Source organism: Taudactylus pleione, unplaced genomic scaffold, assembly GCF_031769625.1.
Source record: "Taudactylus pleione unplaced genomic scaffold, aTauple2 ptg000078l, whole genome shotgun sequence".
Classification (NCBI taxonomy): domain Eukaryota; kingdom Metazoa; phylum Chordata; class Amphibia; order Anura; family Myobatrachidae; genus Taudactylus; species Taudactylus pleione.
The window spans coordinates 981,225-998,499 of NW_028284480.1; the positions used below are offsets into that span (position 1 = coordinate 981,225).

The 17,275-nt window shown below is 40.6% G+C and overlaps 1 protein-coding gene across 3 annotated transcripts in view; it reads left to right on the forward strand.

Annotated features, from left to right (window-relative positions):
* SGSM1 (small G protein signaling modulator 1) overlaps nt 1-17,275 on the forward strand; it is a 353,611-nt gene that overhangs the window by 213,940 nt on the left and 122,396 nt on the right. For all 3 annotated transcript variants that reach the window (XR_015877719.1, XR_015877720.1, XM_088467888.1), the window contains exons 5-8: nt 550-702; nt 2,118-2,185; nt 10,519-10,664; nt 16,527-16,658. Coding sequence is in view for 1 of the 3 variants with exons in the window: in XM_088467888.1 (XP_088324014.1) it covers nt 550-702; nt 2,118-2,185; nt 10,519-10,664; nt 16,527-16,658 (499 nt within the window). In the remaining 2 variants the exon portion in view is untranslated. The remainder of the gene's footprint in view (nt 1-549; nt 703-2,117; nt 2,186-10,518; nt 10,665-16,526; nt 16,659-17,275) is intronic.

The window sequence follows — 17,275 nt, forward strand, 5'->3', positions numbered from 1 at the left end:
ATCTAGCCTCAAAACGCCACGCAGCTTGACATGCCTGGCATGAGTGAGCCGCCAGGTTCCAAGCTACTCTGCTAGTGGCAGGCATCTGCAAATGCCAAAAATGTGATGCGACTAGGAATCAGCAGACTGTGCTGATTCATTTGATGTGCGACACTTGTATAGCTGAGTGCACCTGAGTCTATATAAGAAGCATAACGGAACTTGGAATGAAAAAAGCTGCGGCCACTACATTGTAGCACTTGGTATACAGATTCAGAGACTCAGTCGCACACAAACATACAAGGGTTGCATACCAAATTAATCAGCACCTTCTGATGTAGCGTCATAGTCACATTGCGAATTAGAGTAATTATTGGTGAAAAAAGATGCAAAAAAGATGCCCGGCGCTAGCAGTTTCACTGGACCTGGAACGCGACTGCAGCAATGATGTGTAAGGACTAATCTGTATTTTACAAATACTGTAGGTTACAGCTGTAGCACTAAATGCCATTGGCTATATGTTACACCGCTATGATCACTCTCACAGTTCTGTCTGATCTTTATCTGCAGGAGAAATCAGATGCAAGGTGTCCAGGACAGTGTTCGGAAGACACAGAGACTTCCCAATTTATCTCCACAGGCTATTAAGCATCTATGGATTCGTACAGCACTCATCGAAAAAGTATTAGATAAGATTGTTCTTTTCTTAGTGGAGAATTGCAGGTTTGTGTTAATCCATATCTATATACGGAAGCTGCTAATTGTTAACATAATGTTACTCACTTGATGTAATTGATCAGTTCTGCTGAGTTGTTCCGTGGATCATTGTTTAACTTCCTTCTTATTTGAGACAGGTGAATAGGCAAGATTTAGGTAAATCTTAATTATAAATGATCTGTTAATTCATGTTAACCTGCGAACACCATGTAGAAGACCAAATGCCAAGCATGATGTAGAAGCAAAGCTGAATAGAAAACTATAAATTTATATTCTGTGAATCACTTTGCAATTTACATTATGTAGACAAAAGTGATTGGACACTGACAGCAAATAGATCAATGAGATTTTATTGACGTCAGATTATAATGAAGTGCAGAGATTACTGCAGACACCCTTCTTGGCAAACTGTCCACAAAGTTCTGGACAACAGCAGGCGGTATGTTTTGCCATTCGTTCTTAAGTACACTGACCAACTGTGACACGGAAGAAGGTCGAGTCAGCGTAGAACGCACCTGCCGCTCCAATTCGTCCCAGAGGTTCTCAGTGGGGTTAAGATCTGGACTCTGAGCTGGCTAGTCCATCCGGGGTACCAAATTTTCTGTATAACAGTCCTTATAAAAACATTTATTGTTTGGCATCTGAAGGGGAAGGGGAGTCAGTGTAGGGCTTGAAGGAGAGGGGAAGCAGATGTACAACGTCTGGAGAGGAAGATGAGCCGAGCAGCAGCATTGAGGACCGATTGTAGTAGAGAGAGGTGGGAGACTGGGAGGCCAGCTAGGAGAAGGTTACAGTAGTCCAATCTGGTAGTACGGTATGTCAGAAAATTGTAATCATGTATATAATATTGGGGGCGATTCAGTTGTTTTCGGTGGCAGCTGGTAGTGCTGGGTGCCCAACAAAGCATTTCAATTGTTGTTCTGTTAGGGCGCAAACAGGTGCTGGCATTTCTGCTCGCCCCCTCTTGAGGAGGCAAGCAGAAATGTTCTATAAATCCTGGTTTTGGGCGCAATATCCTAGACTTTAGGCAGGTTTAGCCGTTTTACGTGGCTAAACGTGGTCTAATTACCTACGAAGAGCACGATAATTAATGGGCGCCCAAAACAATTGAATTATAACATTGGGTGCCCATTAATTACAGCAACGTAAAAAAAATCAATTGAATTGCCCCCAATGAGCATGATGTCACTGCTTGAGTCAGACAAAAATAAAAGATCTGCTGAATGCATTTATGGCAAATCCGAAATAATCCTGTATTTATGGCCGACTATGGGATCCCCAGGCCACGGTTTGAAATACCTACAATAAAATATTAAATGTATTATACATGAATACTAGCTATACATTTTTGAGCTGATGATGCAGCAAGAGCTCATTTACATTGTGTGTAACCAATGCTATCTGTTTGTTTGTCTTCTTAGCAAATATTATGAAAAAGAAGCACTTTTAATGGATCCTGTGGAAGGACCCATCCTTGCCTCTTTGCTTGGTAAATAGTGTATCAAATGCATTTGATCTTTGCAGAAATATTTTCTTGAAAGCTCTGTTAAAGTGGGTCTACTGAAATTAAGTGTTCTAAGAGCCACTGTATATGTGTGACTAATAGCAAGGCAAATATGTTATGCCCATTTAATAACTGATCTCATTAATTAACTACTCACAAAGACAGTTTCCAGTTTACCAAGAACTGCTGTTCCTTTTCTGCTTCAAGTTAACTCTTGTTAGATACATACACCCATCAGCCTTAACATTAAAACCACTGACAGGTGAAGTAAATAACATTGATTATCTAGTTATAATGACACCTGTCAAGGGGTGGATTATATTAAGCAGCAAGTGAACACGAAGTTCTTGAAGTTGATGTGTTGAAAGCAGGAAAAATGGGCAAGTGTAAGGATCTAATCGACTTTGACAAGGGCCACATTGTGATGACTAGATAACTGGGGTAGAGCCTCTCCAAAACAGGTCTTGTGGGGTGTTCCCATTTTGCGTAGCCACAGACCGGTCAGAGTGCCCATGTTGACCTCTGTCCACCGCAGAGAGGGCAGACAATGGCTACGTGAGCATCACACCTGAACCATAGAGCCATGGAAGAAGGTGGCCTGGACTGATGAATCATATATTCTTTTACATTATGTGGATGGCCGGGGGCATGTGCTTTGCTTATCTAGGGAATAGATGGCACCAGGATGCATTATGGAAAGAAGGCAAGCCAGCGGAGGCAGTATGATGGTCTGGGCAATGTTCTGCTGGGATACCTTGGTTTGGCATTCATGTGGATGTTACATTTACCACCTACCTAAACATTGTTGCAGACCAAGTACACACCTTCATGGCAACAGTATTCCCTGATGGCAGTGATTTCTTTCAGCAAGATAATGCACCTTGCCACACTGCAAAAATGCTCAGGAATGGTTTGAGGAACATGACAAAGACTTTAAGAGGCAAAAAGTTTAAGGTGTTGACTTCCTCTCAGCCAATGAATGGTTCCCACCATTGAAGTCAATGGTGGGAACCGTTCATTGGCTAAGAGGCAGAAGGCTTTCCTCTTTCAGCCAATGAACACTCAGCACTGGGGTTCCCATAGTGAAATCCAGCCGCTGAGCTCTCATTTGAGAAGTACCGTCTTTAGAGGACGGTACTATTGTCCGTTGGCTCGCCAAATTTGTTTGTGGTTTTTTTTGCCAAGTCCAGGGATTGCCTACATGGAACGAAGATGACCCGACCTTTGCATAGGAGAAGGTGAGTATGGATATTTTTTTTACAGGTACCCTATGGATTCTACATGGAGAAGAGTATGTGATTGGCTACAGGGATACATAGGTGAGTATGTGAGATGGTGTGTGTGCATGTATGTTTTAATAAAGTTTTACTTTATACGGTGTGTGTGTGTGTTCTGTGGTTTTTAATATTGCTTTTGCTGTAGAAGTACAGGTACCAGCGGGCCCATAATGCCCCGCATGCTGTTACTTGTGGTTCTCCAAGTACCAGCATGCAGGGGAAGCTTGCTGGGACCTGTAGTTCCACAGCAAAAGACAATATTTTTAACTATTTCAAATGCACCACACTACATAATCAACCCGGCACCCACCAGCCAGGGTACCCGGTCAAAGGGCTCCCCTGGCCGTGGCATTATCTCCTCGCTAGAAAAAATCCGGTGCTGGTTCTGGTAAATACAGGGGAACCCTACAAATTTTTTTCCACTTTATTTCCAGAACCAGGACCGGATCAGAGCCCAGTGCTGGTTGCACAAAATGCGGGGGACCCCTACGTCGTTTCTCCCCTGTATTTTGGCAACCGGGGCTGGGTCTGGCTAGCCCTGTGCTGGTTGTGCTAAATATAGTGGACCCCTATGTCGTTTGGCCCCTGTATTGTGTGGAATCAGCATTGGGCCACTAAAGCCCATTGCTGGTTGCTTTTTATGGGGGAGGAGACGCCTTTTTTTTACTTTTTTTAAACAGGATATTCGACAAACACAGATGCACGGACGGTGATCCGTCCGTGCATCTGTGTCTTCATGCTTGCAGCACGGATCTCCCTGATCCATGCCTGCAAGCGTCGTATGCGGATCCGAACGACATATCGTTCAGGCACAAACACTGAACGATATGCTGCTGGATTGTCTACGAGATTGGCTGATCTTTCCTGCAGTAGGCAAGATCTGATGATGCGACGTACAACCCGCTGGGATGTGCATCATGATCGTGAGTGGACACTCACAATTTGTACATATTATGCACGATCTGTCGCCCCGATGCGTCGCAATCGGCCAGATCGTGCATAATGTCACCTAGTGTGTACGCACCTTTAGACACACACAACACATTGCAAGGACATGATGTTTGTTATATCAGGAATGATTGCACGCAGTTACAGAGCTTTTATAAGATTTTAAATATTCTTATTACTATAGCAATCTTATTATAAAAGAATACCTTTAATTTCATACATATACATCTACTCCCATGTGTTCCAAGGTGTGTTCTCCCATGTGCTCATATATATTTACTCTCGTGCGCCTATATCCATACATTACATCATAATGGCGTGGTGGCAATATTCCCGGAGATATGCGCAATAGAGAAGTCTCTGGAGACTTCATGTTCCTGGAGACCTGCGCATGCACAGTAAACTCTAGCACAAAGTCACAGTCTCCAGCACTGCCGGAGAGGGGTGGGGGTGCACAGAGGCTGCACACGGGCACCCTTCTCTCTTAAACAGCCCCTGAGCCCAGGGTTAGGGGATGGAAGAGATGAAGTGAGTTGGTTGATTTCTTCAAAAGTCTATGTGTAAAAAGACTGCTAGAGACAAAATATTTTGTCACTGTTAGGTTCCTGTATGGGAGGAGCCCCTGCACAGAAAGTACTGTCCTTCATTAACATGTAAATTGTGAGAGTGTGTGTCTTATACCAGACAACCTGGTTTAATCATTCAGCAGCAGCAATTTTGCAGCCTTAAATTAAGCATATATACTTTGACTGTGTGTTTTGTGTTGCATGTATCTTAAGATACAGTATATGCAACTGAAAATACACAATAAATATATTACTGAATCAAATGTATTATTATTCTAGTTTATTTACAAAGCGTCAATATGTTGTTCTGCACTGCACATTGAGGGGATTGTGATACAAATAAAGAACAAATACAGTAGTAATATGAATCAGAAGCTAAAAATGACTCTGCTTAGATGTTTTTACAAACTAAGAGGCTTAGGAATAATTCAGTAGATTCAGTGAAATAAAAATAAAATTGTATCCGGGTTTCATAGGTGCTACAAAGTCACTTTTTTTCCATACTGGAATTGTGTCTATTAGTGACAGGTTGAATAATTTTGTTAATGGTGTTACCAGTGGCCTTTTAGTGGATATTTAATAAGATCATGTCTGGCAGAGATTGCATTCCCGTAAGAGTTTTCCCTGATGTTCATACTCAGAGATTTATTAAAGGCAAACACGGGTGTAAAAACACGATTCTAACACGGCCGAACACACAAATAGAAGTCAATACACCATCAAACCAACTCATAAGTACTTTCCATAGATAGCACTGGGGAACAGGGAAAAATATTATTTTTTTTCTACAAGGATTTAAGATCAATTTTGAGTACTTGTAGATCCTATTTTTACATTAGATCTTTGCTATAGCTGAATTGGCTCCAGTTTTCAAATTAATGAAAAATTATAAAATTCAATTATTTTCTCCATTTGAAGTACCTTACTAGTCTAGGCTGCTTTACTTAACAGAATCGACTTAGTTTTGCTTTTTTAACAACTACCCTCTCTCAACAGTAACAAGAATTTGTTTTATTTGTGATAACGTAGCTGGTAGTCACGTTTGAGACACATAACACATTCAAATCTCCTCACTAATGCTGGGAGGAGGCGTGGCAGTGCACTGCTGAGCCTGCTGGGACATCCTCAGACCACAGCCACGCCTCCTCCCAGCATACAGAGAGGAGCAACACAACACATTCATATCTCCTCACTAACGCTGGGAGGAGGCGTGGCAGGGCACTGCTGAGCCTGCTGGGACATCCTCAGACCACAGCCACGCCTTCTCCCAGCATACAGAGAGGAGCAACACAACACATTCATATCTCCTCACTAACGCTGGGAGGAGGCGTGGCAGGGCACTGCTGGGACTTCCTCGAACATCCTCAGACCACAGCCACGCCTCCTCCCAGCATACAGAGAGGAGCAACACAACACATTCATATCTCCTCACTAACGCTTTGAGGAGGCGTGGCAGGGCACTGCTGAGCCTGCTGGGACATCCTCAGACCACAGCCACGCCTTCTCCCAGCATACAGAGAGGAGCAACACAACACATTCATATCTCCTCACTAACGCTGGGAGGAGGCGTGGCAGGGCACTGCTGGGACTTCCTCGAACATCCTCAGACCACAGCCACGCCTTCTCCCAGCATACAGAGAGGAGCAACGGAGAGGACAGAGTGGCGCAGTTAGCACACCTCCTGTTCCTTTGTTCGGCCCTCTCTCTGTCCCACCACAACCAATTTCCCGCCGTATGGGCTCATTTTGTTCAGTACGTCCTCGGCTTTTGTTGGGAGTTAGCACTGAATGTGTGAAACAAAACGTTTTCGTTGTAAAAATTAGTTTTTCTCGGAAATGGTGTACTGACAACCCTGATGTTTTTTGTTATATTTTTGGCAAATATAGTGTTGCAAAAGAAAGAAAAATTATAACTGTATTCTTAAAACAAGCGTATCAGGCTTATTTTGGATGTCACATAAGCCAGCAAGACAAGATTTGGGTGCCTCACAAAGTTTGTAAAACCTGCGTGGAATCACTCCGCAATTGGACTAAAGGTGGTCGAAAAGGACTTAATTTCTACATACCAATGATGTGGTGTGACCCAAAAGATCACTTGAGTGAGTGACTGCTATTTTTGTGCTGTAATTGTGAAGGGTATGAATCGATTTAAGAAACGCAAATGGGAATACCCAAGTATGAATTCTGCAAAACAATTGATACCACATAGCGAAGATTTACCTGTACCATCATTGACTTCTTTGTGGGAAGTTGAATGTGATAATATGTAAATGTTAATTTCATCCAGTGCAAGTGACAACACAGATGAAATTGAGTTTGAAGAAAGTCCCTCTACTCCAAACAAATTTTCTCAAAAGGAACTAAACAATTTAATTTGCACTTGAATTTATCGAAAACAGGAGCTGAGCTTTTAGCATCCAGACTTCAAGAAAAGCACTATATTGAGCCAGATGTTACTATAACGTCATATCGAAATAGAGAGCAAACCATACTGCCGCTCTTTGGCAAAGATAACAATCTTGTGTATTGCAACAATATTCCGGAACTTCTCCAGATGATGGGCTAACCAGAATATCGAGCAGAAGACTGGCAGCTCTTTTTGGATAGTTCTAAAAGGAGCTTAAAATGCGTATTACTGGACAATGGGAAAAAATTTGCGTCGATTTCTATCGGCCAATCAGCGAAAGTTAAAGAACACTATGAAAATATAAAGTTAGTCTTAGAAAAAATTGCTTATTCTCAGCATCAATGGTCTGTTTGTGTCGATTTAAAAATGGTAAACTTTCTTCTTGGGTAGCAAAGTGGATATACTACGTATCCTTGTCACATATGCTTATGGGATAGTTGTGTGAAACAAAAGCACTGGCAGCAAATCGTATGGCCTCCAAGAGAAGTTCTAACTGTAGGAGAAGCCAACATTATTCATGAGCCCTTAATCGACAGGAAAAAAAAATCATACTTGCGCCTCTCCATATCAAACTGGGTTGAATGAAACAATTTGTAAAAGCATTGGACAAGTCAGGCAATTGTTTCACGTATATTTGTCGAATATTTCCATCTCTTAGTATTGAAAATTTAAAGGCAGGAATTTTTGATGGCCTACAGATACGGAAACTGGTGAAGGATCCAAATTTACCACATCTATGACTGAAACCGAATCTGAAGCATGGCTGAGTTATGTGTCTGTCATTCAAATATTTTTAGGCAATCACAGGGCAGACAACTAACTTGAATTAGTCCACAACATGCTAAAATGTTTCGAGAAAGTAGGTGCCAACATGAGTATTAAAGTACATTTTTTGTACAGCCATTTAGATCACTTCCCGTCCAATCTAGGAGATTTAGGCGAAGAACAGGGTGAACGGTTCCACCGGGATATTCAGGTAATGAAGAAAGATATCAAGGAAGGAGGGATCGTCACATGATGGCCGATTACTGTTGGAGTCTCCAGAGGGACTGCCCGCAAGAAGAATACAAAAGAAATCCTACAATTAATGGTTCTCATAGCTTCCTAACACTTATGTATGTAATTATCCTGTGTCTTTTATAGCATTTTATGAAACAAATTTAATCAAAAATAAAAAAATATATTTTAACAATTTTTAACATTGCTTAATTTAATTTTTCATAAATATTAAAGACATATGCATATCTCAAAAACTAGAGCCAGTTTAAAAAAATAAGCATGGCATATTCATGCTCAGGAGCACAAAATTAATCGAAATCGACTCTTAAATCCCTGGCAACAGATTGAATGACTGTTCCCAAGTGTAGTAATACAACACAAGGATTTACCAAGTTTGCAAACACGATCATACATGGAGCAAACTCGGACTGAAATAGAAGTTTTAAATGGACTATCTCATCAGCAGCGTGTTCAGCAGAGAAGCACTGCACAGAGCAGTGTGATCTCTGCAGTGCCTCTCTGCTATATATGTATTAAAGGGTTAAAAAAAATGACTTGGGGTTCCGCCCCAAAAGCATAACCAGCTCATGACCCTGAGCCAGTTCTAATACAGGAAAATCGGGGGAAAAAACGATGTGGGATTACCCCTATTTTCCTATAACCAGCACCTGGCTGAACCAGCCTGAAAGCCCTGGGATCTTCCCTGCACACCTAGTGGCGGTGGGTGTAGGAGTAATGGGTTAAATACAATACTAATCTAGTTCTGTACCAGCAGGCCTGCCCTGCTGCACTTCTTGAACCACAAGTGCCAGTAGGCCGCTAGTACTTGTACCCCCACTGTGGAGAAAATATTTTAAAAAGTCTTGACACGGATACTGCAAGTTTTCACTTTTTAGTACCCATTCACTCACTTACCCACACTCACACTACATGCTTAACTACTATATAGATTGACAGCTGGACTTCATAGATCATGTGATGAACTTTCCGAATCATACACAGATTTTGTGTGGGGTGTACTGCAAAATTAACACACAAAATAAGATTGGAAAATCTAATTTTGATACATTTGCCTTTCATCACAGCTTATGGTGCATACACACGGTCAGATTTTCTGTCAGATCTGAATGATAACGATTTAAAAAATCGTTCAATCGTTCATATCTGAAAGAAAATCTGACATGTGAGCCTGCAACGATGAACGATGCACGTTCCCGCTTGTCAGATAACGATATCTGACATCTGATGTGTTTGCAGTCAGATTTGGACGATTCCATTCATTTTAATACAGTCTAAAATCGTTCAATTGTTCAAATCGTTGGTAAAATCGTTCATACCGTTCAATCGCTCATCTGACATATCTGGCCGTGTGTATGCACCGTTACAGTACATTGTTTACAATTTCTTTCTTTAAAAGTACAGGTTGAGTCGCCCATATCCAAAATGCTTGGGACCAGGGGTATTTTGGATATCAGAATGTTCCGTATTTTGGAATATTTGCATACTATAATGAAACATCTTGGGAATGAGACCCAAGTCTAAACCCAGAATGCATTTATGTAGTTTATACACCTTATACACACAGCAAGCAGGTAATTCTATACAATATTTTTAATAATTTTGTGGCTCAAACAAAGTTTGTGTACATACATGAAATTCATTTGTTTCATATACACAAAGACTGAAAGTAATTTTATACAATATTTGTAATAATTTTGTGCCTTAATTAAAGTTTGTGCACATTGAACCATCAAATAGCAAATGTGTCACTATCTCAGTCATGCTAAAAAAAATTCCATATTTCGGAATATTTGGATATGGGATACTCAACCTGTAATGGAAAGCCACCTGGTCTAAAGTTTTATTTTAAAATTGCTTATGGATATAAGGGTTTGCTGTAGCCTCCTCCATATATTTTCCAGCAATGCTCCACTTTTCACAGTGTTTAGATTTGTACATGGATATTATTCTTAGAAGTATACATTTTACATATTTCAGCTATCTATAAATATTAGTTAAGTGAATTATTTAACTTTTTATTGTCTTATTATCACTGATCAATTATGTGTTGGAGTCATTTTGATACATCTGCATACACCATTACTCTCTAAATGCCTTACAGTCGGTCCCTGTGCCTTGGAGTATACGAAAATGAAGACAGCAGACCACTTCTGGACTGACCCATCCGCAGATGAGCTTGTTCAGAGACACCGCATCCATGGTTCCCACTGCCGACAAGATTCTCCCACTAAGAGGCCTGCCCTGTGTGTGAGTCTGTCTCTGACCTGACCCTGACACAATGCACATCAAATAGCTTCATTTTGAAACTTTGAGATCAGGCAATTTCATTTGAAGCAACAGGGACTTTTCTTGTGTTTGTCCTGTGTTCCATGTATGTATACAGATGTGTCCTCTTGCATCTTTTCCGCTTATCGGCAAATCGCACCCCGCAAATCCATAGCATTGCATATGGCATGGTTTAGCGTGGCAGCCGCGGCTAATCACATGGCTCCATGTGTGTGCACGTTTGCAGCGTGATCGGCAAAGATACAAGAGGACACATCTGTACATATAAATTACAATATATTTGCACTTGCTGTAATTACTGGCTTGCAACCAGATGTTTTTCTACAGAGGCTTTTGCATAGAAACTTTGGACCCTTACTTCTCCAACACCTAATAACACCATCAAGTGAATAATATAGCCTGCAAATGTACAGCATGTAATACAGATGGCAATTCATCATACATAGAATGAAGCCTCCGTCTCAAATTAATCAATGTACAGTATAACAGCGCCAACCTGGTGTACAGCATGATATAGATCTTGGTTGTACATTCAGTAACATAGGCCCAGATGCTCTTAACTCTGTTATTTAATTTAAGTAATTTTAACAGGTCATTAATGTCTTTAAGGTTTATCTAATATTAAAGCTGCATACACACACAACGATTTAGTTAATGAACGATTTTAGTAAACGATTTTCTCCCTTGAAAAACTGAACTAAAATCGTTTACTAAAGTTGTTCATTTACTATGGGCCTGATTCAGAGCCGGTCGCTATTTGCGGTCGTTCGTTCAAAAAAAAAGGGGTGGCTATTCAAATGAACCGTTCGCTCTTTGCGGTCTGTTCACGCCTCTAGGTCTGAACGAGCGAACAAAACTTGCGGTCGTTTTTTGGGAAACTACGCCCCCTGGCCGCTCGCATCCTACGTCATGTCCGCTATTTATTAGATTAATCGAGTACATCGACCAGGGTATGAACTGCTCGCTATTCTTGGGGTTGGTTTTTGCTACCACAATTTTGCGAGCAGTTCTGGCTAGAAAATAACCCAGTGACGTGGACAATGACGCTGCTGTTTTAATTATGCACACCCATAAAACGCCCGTTTTGACCTTTAAGCACGCCTGCGATCGGATCTCCACTCCCCGTTTTCAAGCACCTTCCCCTGTTACCACCCACATACGCCTCATTCTGTCTCTCAAATTATCAGGCATTCGCTATTTTGCGAGCACATGAATTTCGACCGCACTGACTGGTTCGCGCATGCGTATAACGATCCGTACACATGCGCAGTTGGGCAAACATCGCTCGAAGCGAACGAGCGGACGCTTACGAGCGGCTCTAAATCAGGCCCTATGTTCATTTAAATGTAATGAATGATTTTTTAAAGCTACAAATGATTTTTGCATACTCCCTTACTGAAAATCGTTGAGTTGACAAGTCTGACTGAACTACAAACGTGGACGCGCATGAATGAAAATCGTTCATCGTTTGACTCAAAAAGTGAACGATTTTTACAAACGATTATCGTTTAACGATAATCGTTCAAAAAATCGTTTGTTTATGCACCTTAAAGCTGCATACACACACAACGATTGAGTTAATGAACGATTTTAGTTAACGATTTTCTACCTTGAAAAAATTATCTAAAATCGTTTACTAAAGTTGTTCATTTACTATGGACCTCATTCAGAGCCGGACGCTATTTGCGGTCGTTCGTTCAGAAAAAAGGGGTGGCTATTCAAATGAACCGTTCGCTCTTTGCGGTCTGTTCACGCCTCTATGTCTGAACGAGCGAACAAAACTTGCGGTCGTTTTTTGGATAACTACGCCCCCTGGCCGCTCGCATCCTACGTCATGTCCGCTATTTATTAGATTAATCGAGTACATCGACCAGCGTATGAACTGCTCGCTATTCTTGTGGTTGCTTTTTCCTACCGCAATCTTGCGAGCAGTTCTGGCTAGAAAATAACCCAGTGACATGGACAATGACGCTGCTGTATTAATTATGCACACCCATAAAACGCCCATTTAGACCTTTAAGCACGCCTTCGTTCGGATCTCCACTCCCCGTTTTCAAGCACCTTCCCCTGTTACCACCCACATACGCCTCCTCCTGTCACTCAAATTAGCAGGCATTCGCTATTTAGCGAACAAACTATTTTCGGGCGCACTGACTGGTTCGCGCATGCGTAGTACGATCCGTATGCATGCGCAGTTGGGCAAACATCGCTCGGAGCGAACAAGCGGCCGCTTACGAGCGGCTCTGAATCAGGCCCTATGTTCATTTAAATGTAATGAACGATTTTTATGAACTACAAACAATTTTTGCATATTAACTTAATGAAAATCGTTGAGTTGACAAGTCTGACTGAACTACAAACTACAAACGTGAACGCGCATGAACAATAATCGTTCATCGTTTGACTCAGAAAGTGAACGATATTTTCAAACGATTATCGTACAACGATATCGTTAAACGATAATCGTACAAAAAATCGTTGTGTGTGTATGCACCTTTAGAGGTTGTTCTTTTAAGTTAAGTAAGATCCCTTAACTCAATTGGTAACACATTAGTGTTACTTAAAATACCGTAATGCTAAAAGTATGTAATTGATATCCAAATATAAATGCTACCATATTATTAGCTATTCTCTAAATCCCATTACACTTAATGAAAGTTCGTACACAGATTCAGTCGCACAAAATTTAGTGCTGCATATCAAAATAATCAGTGCAGTCTCAAAAAGCTGTTTGTTGCATCCAATTTTATCTTACATATTTTTGGGTGATAAAGACGTGAAAAGGACGTTTGGTTTAAGCCGAATCGCATGTGACCTAGTGGCTCATTTGCGCCAGGCAAAGTTGGTTGGTAAATGACAGTAAATCCAGTTGTCTCCTCTTCTTCTTCCTCTATCTTCTGAGACAAATAATGATGCACAAAATGCAAGTTGCTCAATCAATATATTGTCTAACACAGTTGCTTGTAAGGGCAGTGGTTTATCTAGACAAGCAAAGACAAAAAAACAAGTTTTCCCCCAGCACACTGGTATATAAACCAGTAAAAAGTCAGAATTGTAAATGTAATTAAAATACGGAAGACACGGTTACACACATTTGCAAATATATGAAAAATCATTCGCCACATCAATTGATGCATAAGGGTATTTCTAACTCTAAACAATATATTGGGACAAACATTCAGGTGTTTTTAAATTAATAGTCAAAACAGGTGAGGAGCTAGTCAGTTTATTTATAAATAAATAATTTAACTGACTAGCACCTCATCTGTTCTGACTATATAATTTTGTATGGTGGCATATGTCAGTTAATTGCTTTTTCTTATAGATTGCCCAACAGGATAGCACCCGTGTTTTTGTGTTTTATATTGATTATTTTTAAATTAAGAGCTAATTTATCAGGAGGCGCCCCAATATCCTCCAATGTGGCACAACAAGAACCAGCGTTCCCTATAGCTTCTGATCTCCTATATCAGACAAACACTGCCTACTGATTCATACTTTTATTTACAACTAGGGATTCCAATCCCAAAATCAGGTTGTAATCCTGGGAATTCGGGATTGGGGTCATTGGTGTATCTATAATGGGTGCAGAGGGGCCCACAGCGCACACCATGCACCCATATAACTATTATACTTCCCTTTTCAGAGTCCTGCGTCGGCTGGTTCTACAGACTGAAATCACAGGGAAAATGGAGCTGCTGTCATATTCCCAGTGATTTGCACATGCCCACTAGAGATGTCTCTAGGAGCATAGCGCGGGTGCCATGTTCTCGTAGACCTGCACATGCACAGTAGACTCTGACACACAGCCAAAGTCTACTGTGCTGCCAGACAAGAGGGGGCCCACATGGAGACTGCACACGGGCCCCTCCTCTCTTAAAACGCCCTTGATTGGGATTAAGGTGAAAAGGGATTTATAAAAAAAAAATTCATTTCCTTCTTATTATCAATCACCTGCCCTCTCTCTACAACCCCCCGTATGTCCTCCCTACAACCTCCCCTCCCTTCTGCCTTTCCTGCTATGTCCCCAAACCCCTATCCTCTCTCATCAATTGACACCAAGCAGAGGTCAGGCTTCTATCATCAGTTTGTGCATTTTCGGTCCTCTTCCTGTCCCTGCTGCAGAAGAGCTGGATTACATGATGCTGCGGCTCTCACTCATGAGGTCACCAAGTGGCATGCTCCCAGTCTGTCAAGGAGTGAGAGCTGCCGCATCACATGGACTACTATGGGACTCCAGCTCTTCTACTGTGGGTAGCTGGCAGAGTACTAGACAACACTCTCACTAATTAGAACATGAGCCAGCCACAGTATATTTTGAATCCTGTAATACCTAGGTATTTTAGGACTCCCGGTAATGGAATCCCTATTTACAACTTGCAGCTAATAATCAGAATTTTGTCTCACTGGGAGACCAGAAGTCCTAAACTGGGTTTTAGGAGTGGTTCATTCCCTATCTCTGCAGTCACTCCATGAACCCTTTTGAGCCAAGCCTTTAGGAAGGCAGTCTAACATCACAGCACACATTTCATTGGATTTTGATTAGATAAAAACCTGAGACACAGAGCATCTATAGTTTTTACAGTTTTTAATTGTCTGTGGCCATCTGTATAGTCCCCTAATGGTCTTCTGCTGCCTCCTTCCAGTAAAGCTCCCAACTTTATATAATTGTAAATGCCAGGAAAAAAAAAACTAGAGGAATAGGGAGGCTGATGACCTAATTACACATAACAGTCCCAAATGTGTGTAAATAAATCACAATATTTTTGATAATTTTTTTAACTATTTAATTTGTAATTTAAGTAAAGGAACTGAAAATAGTAATCAGTTCTATTACATTCCTTCCTCCTTTTTTTATTGCCGAATACAATACTGTAAAGATGGGAGATCAAGCGCTGTTATATATGTACATTTTAATCAGTTCTGTTATGTATCTCTAATCATAATCATCATTTTGTCTCCCTGATAATTATCACTTTTCCCCTTGTTTTATTAACATCACTCCATTCATGAATCCAGCACTTCCCATCCCTCCTATCATGCATCATTCCATCTACACTCCCTTTTATCTTCACATTAAATTATTATGCCTGTCATCATAATCTCCCTGTGTGGCATATTTATTATTAATTAATTTATTATTAATTATTGTATTCTGGTCCCAAAAATTAGTATTCCTTATCACCACATGTCACGTCCATTAAATCACCATAATAATCATTCCCCATTATTTTGCCTCTATTCATTAATACTATCAATATATTAATACTGCGCTAATCAATTGGAATGTTTTATGAGATGACAGAATAAATATCAGTCGGAACTCCGATATAAATAAAAATGTATATTTAATTACAAACCATATTATATAAAAAATGTATATAAGAAAAATTCTAATAAGCTTATGCAATCAGATATAATATCTCACGTGACTGTTAAAATGTCCAACATCAAATTCAGCAGCAGTGGTTATTCTTAAAAGCACATTATTGATCCTTTGGTGCCTCATCATTACTCAAACTGGCTTAAAAAAATCTCTCACCATATAGCCCTGTTATGGTGCATCCACAAAGTCACAAGTAGGATTTGTGTATTAGTTAAGAATTAGAGCTTAAAGCTTAAAAATAATTTTATGCAGATGTTTTTAATATTGGCATTGGTGTTGTATTTGCTAAGCTTTTTTAATATCTCTTCTTTAGTTAGGTAAGGTGCCCTTAGAGGCCCTCACTTAATGAAATGTAGAATGTCCCCTAGTTGTCCAGCCTTTAAATGCCCTTTATTTGCCTGTATTGATATGTATTCTGTATTTTATTTCAATACCAGATCCAGAAAAGACACTCTAGTGGAAGTATGGATGACAGACCATCAATGTCAGCACGCGATTATGTTGAATCTTTGCATCAAAATTCAAGGGCAACTCTTCTTTATGGCAAAAATAATGTAATGGTTCAACCGGTAAGTAGAACACCTTGTAACATACAATATTTTAAACTGTTTCTCTGATCTTTTTTAAATTAAGAATTGGGCTAACATATTCATACCATAGCCAAACTAACTCTGCTTTAGTCATTTCTCTGTACAGTAAATCATATGGTTGTAAGGTGTGGGGTAAAAAGCAATACTGAAGTTTCAACATGCAAAAGATTGAATAAAGACACATTTCAATATTTATTGTGTTTGACGTTATCGTCATCCCGGCGGTCAGGATCCCGGTGCCGGAATTCCGACAGCAGTCTGAAGCCCGGCTCCAGAGTCCCGACGGTAAGTGTTAGGGTTATATTTGAGGATAGGGGTTAGGGTTAGGTACTAGGGAGAGGGTTAGGGTTGGGCACTAGGTGGAGGGTTAGGGTTAGGCTGCAGGAGGGAGTTAGGGTTGGGCTGTGGGGGGAGGGTTAGGGTTAAGCTGAGGGAAGGTTAGGGTAAGGGTTATATAGTTATAAATTTCAGTTGGGATTCTGACTGTCAGGATGACACTATTGGTATTCTGAACGTCGGTATCCTGACTGCCAGGATCTTGTACCCAACCCGTTACTAGTTTTATGTCAGGCAATATATATAGGCTTATTTATAAG